Source organism: Podarcis liolepis (genome assembly GCF_965112155.1).
Source record: "Podarcis liolepis genome assembly, chromosome: 4".
In the NCBI taxonomy this organism is placed as follows: Eukaryota; Metazoa; Chordata; class Lepidosauria; order Squamata; family Lacertidae; genus Podarcis; species Podarcis liolepis.
The window spans coordinates 23,994,494-24,011,381 of NC_139558.1; the positions used below are offsets into that span (position 1 = coordinate 23,994,494).

The following is a 16,888-nucleotide window of genomic DNA, read 5'->3' on the forward strand; positions in this document are numbered from 1 at the left end:
TAAGTTCACTGACTTCTGTGAAGCTTGCATGTTACGTGTTAAGATTTTTTTTGAATTAAATATATATATATATATAACCCGCTTTAAAAAAAAATCTTAAGCTACTCACTAAGTGGTTTTCCACAGGACGTATTGCATTGCTGCCAAAAATACTCAGAAACTCCACAATCGCTATATTGGAAAGGCTGCTGCGCCTGTTGGATTTCTGCCTGCTGTGCACCTTCTTACAGGCTTGCCACTTTTCCTTCTGATCAGGGACCCTCTGGCTTTAATGCTCGTAGGACCAGGGCTACGAGCATCGTACGGTCCATCGTGGAGATGCAGGGCTGAGCAGCTAACTACACCTGTTGAATTTCTTCACATTACAAGAAGGTGGAAACCGCAGCTTTCTAGTTAGCGCCAGCCTTAGGAAGAGAGAGGGTTGGAAGGCTAGGACTGAGCAGGGTGGAATTGCCACTTTATAACTAATTTTTCACTTGGGGTTGCAGTATCAAAATACCACCTATCTTAAAACAAAACAGAACAGCAGGTTCTTAAAGATTCTCACCAACCAAATGCACGCTTGATATATTGGGGTGAGAATAGTATCTTTCCGCAGATTTCGAGATACACTCTCTCCATGTAGGATGTTCAACAGACACTTAGAAACTATAGTAACATATAGATGGCCTTGATCCATCCTTGCTGCCTTTGGGCCATATCTATATGTACTTAATAAAAGATGAGAATTGGGGGAGAATCAGAGCTAAGTTTTATGAAATGTAGATCTCAAATCTCTTATCAAAAACTATTGTATGTACAAGCTAATTTAAGCTTCACACCAAAGTGATTTTCATCCTTGTCAGATTGTGAAAAAACTTCTCTCTTAAGTTTGAGTAGTGGCAATCTGACAAGTTTTCTCCTAGACTTATTTTATCCAAATATTCATCACCTGAACTACCTAACGTCAGCTGGAGGGCACAGGCTCTGGCCTCCCCCAATCTTTTTTGTGTGTAGACATTACGAGAGCCATAGGGCAGGCCAGATACAGAGTTACTATTACACTAAAAAGCAGACCATAAACAAGTATTGTGCTAGAGAGGATCAAACTAAGTGAGGGAACAATATATATACACCCCCCCCCAACTTGGTGTAGGAAAGCAGCTGCAGGGGAGAAGCCAAATTTGAGCACCAAAACTTCATGTGGATAAAGATTTTAGCATACACTCCCACCCCCAGCTCTGCTCAAAGCAGGTGTGCCCCCCTCAGTTGTATTAATGTTTCAAAGTTAAACAACAAAACCACCACAGCTATTTAGAAAAAAATTGCTTTCCCCCTTTTCCGTTTGATGCATTACCACTGCCCTTTTTGAAACATTACTTTTATCATTGTTCTTGAACAGGTTTTATTTTTACTCTTATAAAATCCACAACAGCCAAAGAACAGATGAGGTTTTATTACAAATGTTGTCTTATAAAAGAAACTGGAATGTATTCATTAAAATTCAATGTCATTATCAAGAACTAATCCAACTATCAGTTGCTACCCATTGTCTTCAAAGTCCTCACTTTTTATCATTATCCAGCCATACAGTTTAATAGGCCCTGAAGAAATTTATAATACATCAGAGGCTGACATTCATTGGACATATCACCAAATTGGCTACAAATTTTTGTTGAGTTCTAAAACAATTATTTCAGTATAAAGCCCATACTTGTTTGTGCTGACAAAAGTGTAGATGCTTATGACAAACCTTGTATCACAGAAATGAAACAATCTTCTGTACACGCCGCTTTTTAGTAAGTAGATTTAGTAGGCAGCAGTCACTGCTTATTCACTATTTTCAAAAGAGTTTTAACCTCAGAATTTGCAGTACAATTTCAAAAGATTCGGTTCCAGCTTTCCAAACAACTAATATTCCCACAGCCACATTCTACATCTGTTTACTTAGAAGGAAGTTCCACTGGACTTAATCCTAGGCACGTATGTCTAGGATTGCCACCTTACATGTAACCCTAAGTACTATGGTGACATGCAGTTGAGTTGAATTGATCTGGGATGCAGAGGATCAAACTATGTTGGATATATCAGCCCAGCAGCCTAAAACGGCACACAGCTCACTTTTGCCTTCATGGCTTTTGAATGTTAAGAGACATGTATGCCTTTGCTAAGCGTATAGCAGGGGTGGTAGGAAGAGACTGAGATTTTCTTCTTCTTATGGGTGGTATCTGACTAAGTTAGAATAGTACCATTAAAATCAATGGATTTGTAGTCATAACTAACTAGCCCCCTTGATTACAGTGGGTTTACTCTTTGTGTGACTTAGCCATTTACTACTGTATATTTTTTAAAGCCGTATTACTGTATATTTTTAAAGCCTTTTTATAATGTTTCTAAATTTAAAATAAATTTCTAAAACTGAATTATAGCAATCTGTATGACATTTAATTATTATTTTCAAAAGTAGGATCACTTCACACATCACCATTCTGCCCTCCCAAAAATACATATACTAACAATATGCCATAAGCATACACAGAAAAATGCCACATATGAATGTAACAACATACTATATTTGTCAGAGTTGGTTGCAGCTCCATGTCAAGTTTAGGCTTGGTTGTATAGCTAAGGTTGCCTCTGCATAATATGTCAAGTAGCCTTTAGGACACTATTCAAAAAGTTTGCCTAGGCAATGTTTTATAGTTACATTCACATGACAGAGCTGACAGCTAGGAGACACATTAATTTCAAGTATTATTATACCAACAAAAGTCTAGAAAATGCTGATCTACTTTACATATGCTTTCAAATCAGGAGATCCAAACATTTCCAGGCTGTTAACAAAAAAAGTAAATTTAAAGAAATGTTTCATGCTCTACATAAAATATTAACTCACTATGTTCATACCAAACAAATAGTGCAGGCCAACAGGGATAAGTATCATATGTAAACTGCAGGCAATAGTAATGAATCAGACAATTAATTACATCAGACATCAACAATATTCAAACATAGAACTATTATTAAAATCTTATCCCATCTGAGAAAATGGTCTGTAAGCACTGCATGTTAGAGGAAATTGCTGAATCATTAAAAAACAAAACATAAAACAACCAGTGGAAATGATTTCTATTTATAGTTTGTACACTTTTTTCTTGTGTATGTATAAATACATCAACACCATGTTCTTATTGGGGTCATTCACATTATTTTATAATATTCCACATAGCAAGACTGTCAGCATCCTGTGTATTACAACAGTTAAAACTATTTTATTCAAGGGACTGATACATTTAGAACATACTGGGAGCAGTTGCAAATCCGAATCAATTCAGGATGTGCATGCTGTCCAGTGGTTGGATCTTTGTCTCCAGCTCTAAGGGCTAGATTGGGTCCATGTGCATCCGTGTTTTAAGGGTGGTACTGAATCCATAACAAGATAGCTGCCAAAGCCAAGTGCACGAACTGGTACATATATTGTATGAAGAGTTTTCTTTTTTGAAACTCAATTCTGATCTTTCCATTCTGAGAAATAATGCTCTATATGGGAAGGATTCTAATGCAGCAATATCTCTCTTGCACAATATACATAGCAGGACAAAAAAGGTCAACATTTGATTTTGACTTTGCTCCTCAAAAATCCAATCTGCAGCAAGAATAAATTGAAGTATGGAAGAACAGATCTTTTTCTGATATGCTGTCATTGATTTTTAGGTAAACTGTACCTGTCTGTAAGTGGTCTTTAGGCAACCCCTAAAGCTGGAAAACAATAGTTTATCTGGGACTGTCAAGATTACACAGGTGGATATCTCAACATTGCATCTAGGGTGCAATGTTGACATAAATCCTTTCTTTGCCAATAAATACGTCACAACCACATTTCTTTATTATTTTAGGCTACAATGGCCCAGATCAGACATTTCTTCCTGCACTTGGCTGCACCCTTAGGGATGTTCCATGTGAAGGATTTTAGAACATGTTAACTGGGCTGTCACTTCTTTAAGGAACCATTAACCCTCAGAGAAAAATTAAGTCTGCTATCATCCCCAGAGAAGACTGAAGAACCCTTCATATGCCACTTGGATTTCAGCTACTGATACCCTAATGAAAGCTGCTACCAACAAGACAGCAGATTAAAACCTAATCAAACATCTAAAAATGTAATAACCACTGCCCAGCTGAAGCATTACAAGATTCTGGGCAAACTACCAAACATGAAAGGCTTTACAGTTTAAAGTACTCTTGACGGTTACTTTGGGATGCTTGACCATTCAAGTCACTACCTTTAAGCTGTACAACAGCAACTAAGGATAGATTCTGAATCTAAGAACAATTTGAATTAAACTTCAATCCTCAATTCACCATAAATTGTTGAAAATAGTTCATTCTATCCTGTTCTTACCAAGTATATTAGCAGTGTATTGCGCAAACACCCTCCCCCATGTTTCTGAAGCATGGCCTCTCCAGAGATTAATGAGGCAACATTTGTGCTCTCAGTAATTCACTGGGCCACGTTTCATACCAACGCTGCATCAGAATTCCTGCATCAGTAAGATGTATACACAGGCAAAACAAATTATATTTCTTTTCCACATAATTGTACAGTGGCACCTCAGATTACATACACTTCAGGTTACACACTCCGCTAACCCAGAAATAGTGCTTCAGGTTAAGAACTTTGCTTCAGGATAAGAACAGAAATTGGGCTCCGCCGGCGCGGCAGCATCAGGAGGCCCCATTAGCTAAAGTGGTGCTTCAGGTTAAGAACAGTTTCAGGTTAAGAATGGACCTCTGGAACGAATTAAGTACTTAACCCGAGGTAGCAATGTACTGTGGTACATTCGCATTCCACTGCTACATGCATTTTGAATATGCCCTTCTTTTTATTTGAATAAGTTGCCCCTACCAGCACAAGTGCTCCGAGTATAAGAATGTAAATATTCAACAGGTTTTGAAACTGTGTCAAAAAGCTGAAAGCATAAATACAAACCTTTCAGTTCTCCAAATGAAAATTTCAAAACCAGCGTTGCTTTTTATTTTTTTTTTGTAAAGAAATTTACTTCTGCCACTAGACTTCATGAAACATTTTGAGTATTTGTTGCTGGTGCTATAATTATTGGGTTATTGTTGTGATTTTTTAAATGACAGTATGACTGAATGCTTCTCTCCCTGGTGATTAGTAGCCATGTTGCCAATAAATGGTATGCAGTACGCATTCAAAGCCTGAGAAGAAACCTCAGACATCGCCTTTTTTTTTCAGTTGGTCCAGTTTCCTTTTTAAAAGACTATAGTTTTCCCTGGTCCCAGCTGCTGTGGGGTCAAGCTTCAGAGAGATTTCATAGTGTTTCTTGGCTAAGTCAAGATTTCCCCAGCGATGGTACAGCACAGCTGAAACAGCAAAGAGGAGTTTTTGTTAGCAACATCGTTGAAGGACAGACAATCTTGCCAATTACTTAGAAAACATTAAAACATTTGGTTGGCTGCCGGCATGGTGGCAGCCTGCTCTGTTGCCAGCTGGAGGGGACACGTTTGGGAGCTGAGCAGGCCAGGGAATGACAAGAGTGGATTGTGCTAGAGCCATAAATTGCTGTTTTTATCAGGAGAGCTCATGGCGGTTTGCAAGCATGGCACAAAAGAGCCAATTTGCCACCACTGACATGCAGCCACCTCTGGGCTGTAGTGTGCTGCCTGGTTGGTCTATTATACAATGCATTGAGCTTTGCATTTTTGGAACTCTTTTCTCTAGCTGGCAATTTGTTTAGCAAGTAGGCAGAATAGAAATCTCGGCAGCAGAATAATGCCTTAAAAACAGTAGTTTTTAAGACAATTAACATGAAAAGAAGTACAAGCAGTGTGTCTGATTTTTTAAAAGTTTGCACTAGGGGAGCTGTAAAATGTCTTACCCAAATTACCATGGTAACTGGCTGCAGTTGGATTGGCTTTAATTGCCTTGTGGAACAAAGCTTCAGATTCCTGAATAATTCAGAAAAAGAGATCAACAGGACAAGCTATTTCTGTAGTGCATACAATGTCAAGTACAACCAAACACTACCAATTACCTCATGCTCTGTGGTCTATTAATGTGATTATGTCACCATATTTTTTTCATGTGCATTCACACTTCTACTTCTCTCTAATGGATATACATACAATATAATTCACAGCCTGATCCAGCTGTTGTCTGGTAGTTGCTGTCAATTAAACAGTAATTACTTCTGTGCTAGTAAGAACACAAAAACACTTGCGGACTGCATTATAACCGGATGCTCACACAAATCACCACTTAAAACCTGCATATTTGTGTTAAAATGAAGTTAATCCCAATAAAATCAATGAGATGAATCTACTTTTATTACAGCCAACAATTTTAAAAGGCTTATCTGCTTTGTTTTGCAGACAATACTTCTAGAAAGAAAAAATGCTCCACAAAAGACTTTTCACTTGTTTTTCTAACTGACTTGCTTCAAAGATTCTGACCACTGAATATTTTCATTATTCATTTTCAGTTTTGCTAGGCTCACACATCCCACTTACATGACATCATTAAACTCTGAACAACGCATACAAAATATATACAATTACTCAAGAAAAACAATTATTTAAACAGATAAGAGATAAAAAATACTTTTAAAGATGTTCCTATGCAGTGGATGCAGACTTAATTACAGGGCTACTTAACACAGCTTTATGTCTGTTTATAATCCAAGGATAAGTGCTGATTCTAATTTAAATGGTTTTTTTCAGGAAAAGCCTTGGCTTATTTCTATATTTATCAATTTGAATGATGATTTTTAGATGTGCTGCATGTAAGATTAAAAAATATTTTTATGTGGTTTCTGAACTGTTCTGCAAAACACGCTTGCTTGCCTCCCTAAATCAAACTCATGAACTTGTTCACAGTAAGGAATCTAGTGTTTTCTGTTTAGGTAGGAATGAGTAAAAGTCAGCTGAATAATACCCAGAGTGTGTGTTCCAATATCATGTGATTGTGGGGACCCCTGAGAACCTCAGCTAGGGATGAATCAAGTAAATTAGTTTAGCACCCAGGAGTTGATCAGACCAGGGCCCTAAAGGCTATCTTACTTCCTAGAACATATCCGAAAAAGGAAGATTTGGCCTATAAAAACCTCAGATTACTCGGGAATCCATGTTCAACCGAACTTTTCTTTTCTATAGCTACTTTGCTTTGATGTTTTCCCTATTTCCCTCTGAATTATCAATGAAATTATTCTCCTATGTTCATGAAATCTAGGGCTGGTAACTCTGCAGGTTCAGAAAACCCAGCCACATGCCCAGCTCTTTGACAACATTACTGTGTCTCTATAGATCAAGGCAGTATATTTTATTCAACACAGGTGACCTTGAATAAAAGGTGGTAAACCCCATACACGAGTAGTTTGCCATGACAACATGTACATGCCACCACATTACGAATGTGCACATCTATTTTGCCACATGTACCTACAGAACAACACTTCAATTTGTCTCTAATGTGAGTTGTAATTTTTTTGAGAACCTATTCAGTCTATGAACAATGGAGAAACAATTAAAATAATTATTTCATTCAAAAGTTATGATTGGAAATATTTTACTACCTTATATTTCTGTGACTTCCCCAATACATTTGCCAGTGAAAACATAAGAGAATGATCATTGGGTATTAACTCCAAAGCCTCTCTTCCAACAGCTTCAGCTTGTGCTAAGTTACCTAGGAACGTAAGAAAAGAGAGGAAAGGGTGCTGAATAGCACAATAGTTTTTATTCCACAAAACCGTAAGCAGGGCAAAAACTGCATAAATGCATCACTTATTTAAACGTTGCTGGGTAATTCTTATACTGTACCTGTATTATCAAGCAATATAATCATGTTGTTCCAAGCCAAACTGTGTTGTGGTTTCAGAACAGTGGCATTCCTCCATGCATTCAATGCATCTATGTGGCGATTGAGGTCAGCATACTGAAACAAGGACGACAATATGAAAGCAAATACAGTAACGGTAGCCCTGAATAAATTAGATCAATGCTCAAATTCCTCTCCTGTCTAGTCCCACTCCTGCTTATATTACTTTATGCAAAAAACAACAACCATGTATATATTAAAAAAACAATAGAAAGTAGTGCTGTATTTTGGGGACAAGCTCTTGAAAACAATTTATAATGGTCAAAGCCACGAAAGGCAATCTGCATGAAAGTTCTCGCCCACTGATACTGTAGGAACAACACACAGGAACATAGGAAACTGCCTTATACTGAGTTGGTCCATCTTGCTCAGTATTGCATACACTGACCGGCAGAGGCTTTCAGGATTGCAAGCAGGAGTCTCTTCCACCCCGACTTGGGGATTGAACCTGGGACCTTTTGCATGCAAAGCAGATGGTCTGCTATGGGCTGGAGTGCAGGGCTGAGGATGTGCCCTTCACCTACTGCACTCTGAATATTATTAGGAAGCTGCATGAAACGTGCCAAAGTACTGCTGTTTAACCACACTGTTAATGAACTATGCTTAAGTTTGCCACCGAGGCGACATTTCATCTTAGTCTCTTGCTGTCATTAGCACACATGTAATGCAATACACTTACCAAACGTCCTAAATTATAGTAACAATCTGGGTATTTTTTTCGGTGTCTAATTGCAGTCCAATAGCTTTGCTCAGCTTCTCCATACCTTCTTAAGCTATTCTGCACTATTCCCAGATTCATCCATGCCGCTGCAAAATCAGGCCTAGGCAGAATTGTTGGATACGTTTAGTATACAGGACAGGACACAGCACTCCTTCTATATGCTCTGCAGCGACAACTGGAATTGTGTATTTAAAAACATACTGTATTTGTACAGCTAGTGACAGCAGCTCTTCAGCTTCATGCAGTTCATTCCTTTCTTTCAAGATATTTCCCAGGTTGTTCATAGCGTGCACATATTTAGGATTCAATCTGGGCATGTAAAAGGGGGGAAATAATTACTCATTGGAAAAAGGCAGCTTGACTCATTTTCTTTCATTTACACTACAGTAAATGAAATCTGCTGGATTGATTGCTTCTGTCGACAGGTGTCTTTTGTACAGGTACTGTAACGAGCTGGGATTACAGGTAAGACTTCTCCCTTACAGCAGGTGCTTCTAATCTCAGCTTGTTACATACAGTGAAGATACCAGGTAGCTTGACATCTGGCTGGTTGATAGGGGATCAAATACTTATTTCACTCATTATAATGCACATCAATCTCTGACTTTTGTCTTCTGGGTTTCTGGGGCTTTTCCTGTTGTTATTCTGTCTCTCATAGCTACAATAAAACTACTATTAAAATTATGGACTGGTCATTTCTTCGTCAGAGGTCAAACACGCAAATTTAGCAGGTGATCAAATACTTTCCCCCCTCACTGTATATAGCCACCAACTCGTGAGACTCCACCTATTATTTGAATCTCAACCTGACCAAACATAGGAAATTTACACCTTAATCATATATTAAATCACCATCACCAATCTTCTCTAGACTACAGTGATTTACAGTGGTACCTCAGGTTAAGTACTTAATTCATTCCGGAGGTCCGTTCTTAACCTGAAACTGTTCTTAACCTGAAGCACCACTTAAGCTAACGGGGCCTCCTGCTGCTGCCGCGCCGCCAGAGCACGATTTCTGTCCTCATCCTGAAGCAAAGTTCTTAACCCGAGGTAATATTTCTGGGTTATTTAACAACAAAAATATTGGATTGAAATTTAATAATCTATCGTATTTTCTACTTTTTCAGCAACTACCCAAATCTGGATTGGGATGAGACCACCTCACAATTTTTCCCTGTGTTACATTGCCAACATTTTTACTCACACTGTGCACATTTTCCTAACCATAGTGTTCTAAGCTACTTTCATTCCCTGCCCCCATGGATTAAATTCTCTTTTGAATGATTATAATTTATTTTAAACAGTGCATTGAGATGTCATGTCTTCCAGGCTCTTTTTTATAAGCCAATAAATGCAATATTCTGAATATTTTTTCCTGTTCCTCTTTTAAATCAGTTTTTATTAAAGATTTTCTTGTGTAACAAACAAATGAAAAAAAGGTAAAGTGCATATACTGTCTCCACTTTCAGTTCATGAGCCTTTTTCACAGTTTGTTTGCATTCATTGTGGGACACTTCCCTGTTCCTCTTTTAAACAGTAACTGGCACGTACCTGACAGCTTCCCTGTAATAGTTAATTGCAGCTGTTTGATTGCCTTTATCAGCCAGGTTTTTGCCAACGTTATAATGAACCTGAAAGTAAAAGCCAGAAATGTATTAATTGTTCCAGACATTTATTACTGTTAGATACTAATAATGCAGCATTTATCTCTGCAACTGCAATTTTGAAAATAGATTTATGGTTTAACAAAGCATCTTAATTTTGTTTATAAATATATACACCACAGGTCAAGGTAAGTGCAACCTCCTTTGAATAATATGCATAATTTACAGTGATGTGTCAAGCTTCAAGAAGGGGATGGCTTGAAATAAAAACAACATTGTGCTTTGACCCCTTTTTCCAAAGCTGATGCTGAGTCAAGCCTCTGAAGTTCAGGGCCAGGCTCGACATTGTTTGTATGGGCCCACAATGCTATCTCTTTCCTTACACAGTGATAGTAAAGGTAAAGGTAAAGGTACCCCTGCCCATACGGGCCAGTCTTGACAGACTCTAGGGTTGTGCGCTCATCTCACTCTAGAGGCCGGGAGCCAGCGCTGTCCGCAGACACTTCCGGGTCACGTGGCCAGCGTGACAAAGCTGCTCTGGCGAACTGGCACCAGAGCAGCACACGGAAACGCCGTTTACCTTCCCGCTATAAAGCGGTACCTATTTATCTACTTGCACTTAAGGGTGCTTTCGAAATGCTAGGTGGGCAGGAGCTGGGACCGAACGACGGGAGCTCACCCCGCCGCGCGGATTCGAACCGCTGACCATGCGATCGGCAAGTCCTAGGCACTGAGGTTTTACCCACAGCACCACCCGCGTCCCCCACAGCGCCACCTGCGTCCCTCACAGTGATAGTATGAGGTAGGATATATAGCAGGGACTTCATTAGGCTTTTAACACAGTCATGTTATGTTCAAATAGCATCAACAGCTGCCAGGAAAAATAAAAAATGTAGCTGAAGGGAATATGACACAAGAATTAGAGAGAAGAAAATAATAATCAGAGAACAAACATCCCAGTGAAAATGCAAGTCTTCAGCAACTTTGAAGTTCACCGAACATTCATCCAACTGAAAATTCATGCCTATTGGTTCTGATTCGTTTTGGTTGAATGTGTTTTTTAAATTTCCACACAAATATTTACAGAAATTTGTAGGTCAGCAAAGAACATATTTGAACTACTCGATCTTCTGCTGACTCTCCAAATTTCAGCCCTGCAGGTTTCTGGAAGAACTCTTTTAGATTGGGGGCATGCAATTGAGTCCACAGCAGGCCCAAAATGGACATAGAAACCTGCCTCTCCTATGGGCCTATGCCTACTTCAGCATCATAGGTTAATGGTATTAACCAGTGTTGGTGCCTATACCCTCGCTTAGCATGCTGACATTGGCCACAGAAGAGGGAAGGAGTATACACTGTTGGTTGTGGCAGCAGCATCCCAAGCCAACTAGTCCAGGCATCCCAACATGTTTGTATACCAGCTAAGGCCAGATCAATCTATTTTTACTTACCAGCAAATACCATTCCCACTGCCAAACAAGTGTAACAAAGCAATTGGTTACACGATGGCAACTAATGAATCACTTTTCCCTGCTAAGAGCACCTAGAAACACAATGTGAAAGAAGGGTATACTTTTATTTTATTTGTATACCGCCCTCCATCTGTTTATTTCAGAGCAGTTCACAACATAAAAATATAATATAAAACAAAATGCATAATAAAAGAATCCTACATGCTTGCCACCATACAGTATATCCAACTCCAAATAGACCTTATGTTTTCAGAATTAAAACAAAAGGAAACTGCCATATTCACAATTGAGGAAACAGAAGCCAGAGGCCTAGCTACATCTTTTACAAGCAATCTACAATAAGGAAGTGTGAAACACTGTGTACCACAGAGTGTGGAAGAGGTATAGCTGAATTTTGTTGTGTGACAAAAAGGAACGGTTCAACCATGGGGTGGAGCTGCAGCAGTGCTGTTCTGTCTGCATGGGCAGTGATAGAGCCAATACAGTGCTCCTGTCTGCATGCCGTTATTCCTCCTGAATAAGTGGGCTAAACAGCTCCTGCCCACTCCCAAACCAATCAGGGACAATGTGTTCCCTAGATCCACAAAGATTACCGCTCCTGAAAAACAAATGCTATACACAATACGCATATATTGAACTATTATAGTTCCTCCGTTCTGTCTCCCTAAGGAACCCTAGGGAAATCAGTTTATAAGAGAGATGGAAATCTGTAACATGCAATCCCAATTCTTTGTAAGTGCCCTACAGGTTTTTCAAAATTGGCTGCAAATACTGGTGATACTGAACATTTTGTTTGCTTTGGGTCTTAAACTTCAGATTTTGTGTACTTTTTTTGGCTTACCAAACACAGTAAACTGCCTTTTGCTAACTTTCAGAAGGAAATGTGGGACATAAATTCAATGAATCATCACCACCACCTTTTAGAATAAAGCATAGGCTAGAAAATTTCTAGTTCAGGTGTTTTAACTTTTCTGCATAAGCTAAGCCCTGAGAAACAGATTCGGACTGAGAAAAGGATATGGATTGCCAAGCTCATTCATGAACCAATTTGATGCTAGGCAGATGTGATACACTGTTGCTTACTATTTTATATCCCACAACTGCTTTTAATAATGCATAAAAGCAGGGATTGACCTGATTTCCAGAGCAGCATTATGCATGCAAAGAACAATACAGATCTTGAATTGTCTGTGATCCTCTTATGCTCATTCCCGCCATTAAACGCCACAGCAAAAGAAATCCTCTGCGCGGGATAACTTTTAAGGTTGCATCTTTACTGGAACTGATAGTTTGTTTGGGAGTTAAAAAAAGCAGTGTGATTTCTTCAATTGCCATTCCTATAAGCCCAGCTTGGAAACCTGGGCTGCAAACCAGCATATGACCACTTAAATTAAGACCAGGTAACCTGGCACTCAACAATGAATCAGGGATATGAATCAGCGGCGGAAGCCGCTCAGGCACCTGGGGTGGTGCGCCCAGAAGGGTGGGGCGAGGGCAGGGCACACTGCGGGGCCTCCGGAGTCTGCCTGCCTCCTCCCACCCAGCCGCCCTACAGATGGGGGGGGGGGAGGCAGCGTGTCTTTCCCAGAAGAGACGCATGGCTCGGACATGCTGCAGGAACTGTGGTGAGTGCCACCTGGCATTTTGTCACCTCCCTCAGTGGTGACACCCGGGTCGGCCCACACCCACCGCACCCCCTTCCTCCGCCCCTGATCTGAATTAGTATTCACCAGTCTTTTTGGACCCAAGACCAATCTTTAACTAAAGATTGTTTGGGGACCTGTTTCTCTCTTTCTTTCTTTCTTTCTTTCTTTCTTTCTGTTTGTATGGCGGTAGTGTTGCGGCTGCAACCTACCTTGCATCAGGCTGCAACCTGGTAGTAGCTCCCGACACACCAGTTGAAGACCATTGCTCTAAATGATGGGAAAGGCACACAGGAATGTACCACAGGGATGTAGCTGCATTTTAGATCCAAATGACAGAGGAACAAAAAATAGTTTTTGAACTTACTTGGTGGTGTGGGGAATGACTTAAAAGAAAACACTTTCAGATTTTTAATTTCCTTTACATTTGTTGAAATTTCTACTTCAAAATGGGGATTTGCCTTTACAGAGTGCAATGCATATGGCTAATGCATATTACTCCAAAACTTACTTTTGCATTCAGTGGACACACAGACAAAGCACTCCTAAAAAGTTGTTCTTCAGATCTCCACTGGTTACTGCGGATAACACAACGCCACACATTTACCAACAAGAGGCCCAGCAGAGCAGCAACAAGAAATTTCTTGGAGAGAAGAAACACATGTTAGGAACCACAGTTTAAAGCTGTGTGTGTGTGTGTGTGTGTGTGTGTGTGTGTGTGTGTATACCTGTTGTCAGTTATATGGATCCTTTTGTTAGTACCTTTTTTTTAGCTTGTCTGCTCAATAGACTGAATCCGTATGTAATCAGCATGCAATAGCCAATACTCGGGAGGTAGGTTACTCTTTCTGCAACAACAAATCCAACTCGAAAGAACAGATTACTTGCAGGAAGGAAAGGGATGATGAGAAATCCCAAACCCAATGTCAGGATTCTGGAAAGCAGAAAGTAAGTTACAGGATGAACAACTCAATCATTACTTCCTATGATATTTTTATGCTACAACTTAGTATCTGCATGTAAAAAGCTGGGGTTTCAAAGAATCTGTTTGAATTCTGTCTTTTTAGCATGGAATCTTTAGAATCCATGCTGAATTCCATTCAGTGACATCAGAAACACGGTATCATATGGGGAAAATTCATGCCATGGCTCTTTTCTATACAAATATCTTCCTACTTCCCAGAAACGGCAATGCTGTTGCATGAAGGAACTGCTGCATGGGCTCCTCTGTGGGGAAACCTGGAGATTTCTGATGTTACTAAGCAGGGTGGGAAGGAACTACTCAGTGGAAGATCTCGTATCACTAAAGGTCATGTTGGAAAAGACTCCAAGCAATTCAGGAGTTGTGTTAATGATGTCCACGTGCTTACCATGTAATAGTTTGGTGATCCAAAGTTTAACATAATGTACTCAATCTAAACATTCTAAATATGCATGGGAAGCCCTGGTTTTGAAGCGTTTACCTAAATGGGAAGGGGAGTATTTAGTAGGGGTGTATAGCAGCTCTTTGCCGGGGCTCAATAATGAGGTGAACTAAGGTAATTTCACCACTTCCTCAGCTGGGCCACAGGGTCGCCAAAGCACCCAGTCACTCCCCCCACAAGACCTCACGTTGCTCTGCTGCTCTATAGTTTTTGTACTCTACTTTGTGTAAACTATATTTCCCCCCATGCCCATATGTTTCCCTAGGTCCATGGGCTTTGCAAAAAGCAAGATGTTCAGAATGCTATCTGTGAAGCACTAAAGTGCTCTGGGTGATTTTGTTGTTGTTGGAAGCAGAGCAGCTGAAGATTTTTATTTTTTTAAGTAAGATGCTTCTTTTATCTTTTTTTTTTTAAGGCCACTGTTTTACTTGGGCAGGGGGTGGGAATCTCTCGAGTGCTTCAGCGCTCCACAGGCACTATTCTGAACACGTGCACCTTGTAATGTCTATCTATAGGAGGACACAAGCACAAGAAAGTTAAGCCAGCCGCTATGAAGCTGCTAATAAAAGTTATTTTAAGGTAATCAAGAGAGGCAACCCCCCACTCCCTCCTCAAAATTATGAAGCCAATATGGATTTGCTGGTTTTAGTCCATTTCTGGGAAAAAAATGAAAGTGTTATTGACCTTTTCTTTGTTTAAAATGTCACATTTTAAAAAGTTGTCTTGCACAAGACCCCCTGGAACTGCCTGCCTGTGATTTGGTAGGTTTAATTCATTCTGAAGCTCCCATGCCTGAAGATTTAATGCACACTTCTGTCATAAGGGCAACAAGTTACAACTGTTTTTTAGATTCTCCTGATATTTAGTATGTATAATGAGAAACACTAACAGACAAGAAGTATTTCCTTGTAGCATCAGGGTCTAGTTTTTAGCAAAATGTCTCTACAGTATAATTACTGTTTTACCACTGGTATCACTGGGCGCAAGAGTTCTTCCTACTTTATGGTTTACCACAGATCATGTGTATCTGCTTTGCTTTCCCCCCACTATACACAAGCACAAATGATTAACTGCAAAAATCCATGTTTATGTCAGGTCTCCTTTCTGTGATTCCAGGATACGGTTGTGTTTGTGCGTTCTGGATATCATCCAGGAACACATGTATGGAAGAAAATATTTTGATAGCTTATCATCCAAATATTAGCATACAAACAAAAAGAAACTTTTAAGGATCTGCCAAGGAAAATGAGGGGGCAGGGGATCCAAGGTATCTTAAGTGAAAAATTCCTGAAGCAAAAATGCAAAATGTAATCGCATCTATGTGTTGTACGCAAGCCAAAAAGATGGCAGCCAGCCCAGGGGTTAAGAGTGCAAGCTGTGACATTGCTGGTTCAAAGCTCACACCTTAGGCAAGCCACTATTTCGCAGGAATGAATACCAGCTTGCAGGACTGTTGTAAAAGTATGGAAATAATGCACATGAACTGCTATTAAGACTCAAAAGCACTATTAGGTCATTTGTTTTTATTTCTTTTTAAACGGAAAAGCTGGATCAAGATTAGCATGCATCCTTGTGGAGGAATAAAAGGCCAATTTGAACAAAGTGCAGTTTTGCCAATTAAAAGGATTAAATGTTTGGTTCAAAAACACCAGAACAACACCTGTAATATCTTCTCAAAAAATATTGTTTCATCCTCTTAAAGCAACTTTCATTTCTGTAAAACGACAGGGGTTCCCCTAGCCCACCCCACATTATTTTCTCTCTGACTGTTTACTGATGAAGAGTAATCACTCTGGGACAGCATTTTATTTTTTTAATCAACAGCCAGAACCATTTTTTTTCTAAAACTTTTTTTTCCTTAAGGGTTTTTATTATTATTATTATTAACAAAAGAAACATTGTGGAAAGAGGTGAAGGAAAACAACATACTTCAATTACACTTTATTCTGACCACAAATTACTTTTTACCCCCTACAGAGTTAAGGATCTGAAAATGCCATTTCAGAAAGAACATAAAGCAGCCATCCGTACCTCCCTTTTACAAGTTTGCCTCCCCATAGTCAGTGTAAAAAAATGATGGAGCCAAATTGGGAAGAGAATGCAAGTTGGAGCTATAAATATTTATTTGAACTGGGTTTGCCAAGG

The 16,888-nt window shown here is 39.5% G+C and overlaps 1 protein-coding gene and 1 long non-coding RNA gene across 11 annotated transcripts in view; one reads left to right on the forward strand and one right to left on the reverse strand.

Annotated features, from left to right (window-relative positions):
- Window positions 1–16,888, forward strand: part of LOC310706082 — a 61,281-nt gene that overhangs the window by 766 nt on the left and 43,627 nt on the right. Inside the window, exon 2 of the long non-coding RNA XR_014525650.1 lies at window positions 127–4,611. This is a non-coding gene — a long non-coding RNA (uncharacterized lncRNA). The remainder of the gene's footprint in view (window positions 1–126; window positions 4,612–16,888) is intronic.
- The window catches only part of TMTC4 (transmembrane O-mannosyltransferase targeting cadherins 4), a 73,390-nt gene continuing 57,917 nt past the window's right edge, over window positions 1,416–16,888 (reverse strand). For 7 of the 10 annotated variants that reach the window (XM_083501184.1, XM_083501185.1, XM_083501182.1 and 4 more), the window contains 9 exons: window positions 14,082–14,253; window positions 13,831–13,962; window positions 10,152–10,231; window positions 8,802–8,909; window positions 8,559–8,700; window positions 7,822–7,936; window positions 7,575–7,687; window positions 5,883–5,952; window positions 1,416–5,367 (listed from right to left, as the gene is read on the reverse strand). In XM_083501184.1, the coding sequence (XP_083357310.1) occupies window positions 5,216–5,367; window positions 5,883–5,952; window positions 7,575–7,687; window positions 7,822–7,936; window positions 8,559–8,700; window positions 8,802–8,909; window positions 10,152–10,231; window positions 13,831–13,962; window positions 14,082–14,253 (1,084 nt within the window). In that variant the 3' untranslated portion in view covers window positions 1,416–5,215. The remainder of the gene's footprint in view (window positions 5,368–5,882; window positions 5,953–7,574; window positions 7,688–7,821; window positions 7,937–8,558; window positions 8,701–8,801; window positions 8,910–10,151; window positions 10,232–13,830; window positions 13,963–14,081; window positions 14,254–16,888) is intronic. The other 3 variants (XR_014525569.1, XR_014525570.1, XR_014525571.1) reach the window with 1 other exon arrangement.